The following is a 788-nucleotide window of genomic DNA, read 5'->3' as shown; positions in this document are numbered from 1 at the left end:
CCGCCCCCCCCCCCCCCCCCGGACATCCTTAGGCTAACGTTCAGCTTCCCCCCTTCCATCCTTACCCACCCCCGTCCCATATAGCTTCAAATCTTCCTCATCTCACTATGTCCCTTCTTTCCACCTTTCATAATCCCATCCACTCCAAACCCAGGTTCCCATACGCGGCGACTCTCTGAAATCAGTTCTTGGGTACTTTAGTTCTCCCGGTCCGACTGGTTCCGTACTCCAGCGGAGACTACAAGTCCCATGATGCCCCATACCCCTGAGGCCTGCTGGGAAATAAAGAGCCTTTTCTCCGCGGTGAGGGCGCTGTGCATCTGCTGAGTGACGTGAGGAGCAGAAAGTCCGGGCCTAGCCGACTTTCCTCGGACGCGACCACTGGCCTGGCGTTCAGGGAGGAGCCAGGCGGGTTATTCCGAAAGGGGGCGCCGCTACCCCAACCAGGGCAACTGAGAGCTGACTGTGGCCCCATGATCCTCTCTCTGGCAGCTTCGGAAACCCGCAAGCGGTGGGGGATGGCCCTCGGCAAAGCGGGGGTTCCCCAAATGCTGTCATCGCGCCCCCTCTGACGGTGCCCAAGTCTAAAGTCCTGAGACTTGGAGCGCGCGCGAGAAGGGGGTTGGAGATGATGAGTCAGAAGCCCAGGGCCCTGCACGCCGCCCTCCCCCGAAGTCTGGCCGCCTGAGAAGGTCCGGCTCCCAGGGCAGACAGGTGGACGGGGCAGGAAGAGGGAGGGGCGCGGCGGCTCGACCTGAGACTTTCCCGCCTCTGCGAGCACGCGGTGG

At 62.3% G+C, this 788-nt stretch overlaps 2 protein-coding genes across 2 annotated transcripts in view; one reads left to right on the top strand and one right to left on the bottom strand.

Annotated features, from left to right (window-relative positions):
* TMEM253 (transmembrane protein 253) overlaps positions 1-572 on the top strand; it is a 2,750-nt gene extending 2,178 nt beyond the window's left edge. Inside the window, 1 exon segment of the mRNA XM_006772372.2 lies at positions 493-572. Coding sequence (XP_006772435.2) covers positions 493-572 — 80 coding nt within the window.
* ZNF219 (zinc finger protein 219) overlaps positions 1-788 on the bottom strand; it is a 22,614-nt gene that overhangs the window by 14,336 nt on the left and 7,490 nt on the right. The gene's annotated exons all lie outside the window — the stretch shown is intronic.

The sequence above is a fragment of the Myotis davidii genome, unplaced genomic scaffold, assembly GCF_000327345.1.
Source record: "Myotis davidii unplaced genomic scaffold, ASM32734v1 scaffold666, whole genome shotgun sequence".
In the NCBI taxonomy this organism is placed as follows: Eukaryota; Metazoa; Chordata; class Mammalia; order Chiroptera; family Vespertilionidae; genus Myotis; species Myotis davidii.
This window is presented reverse-complemented; position numbering and strand designations above follow the sequence as displayed.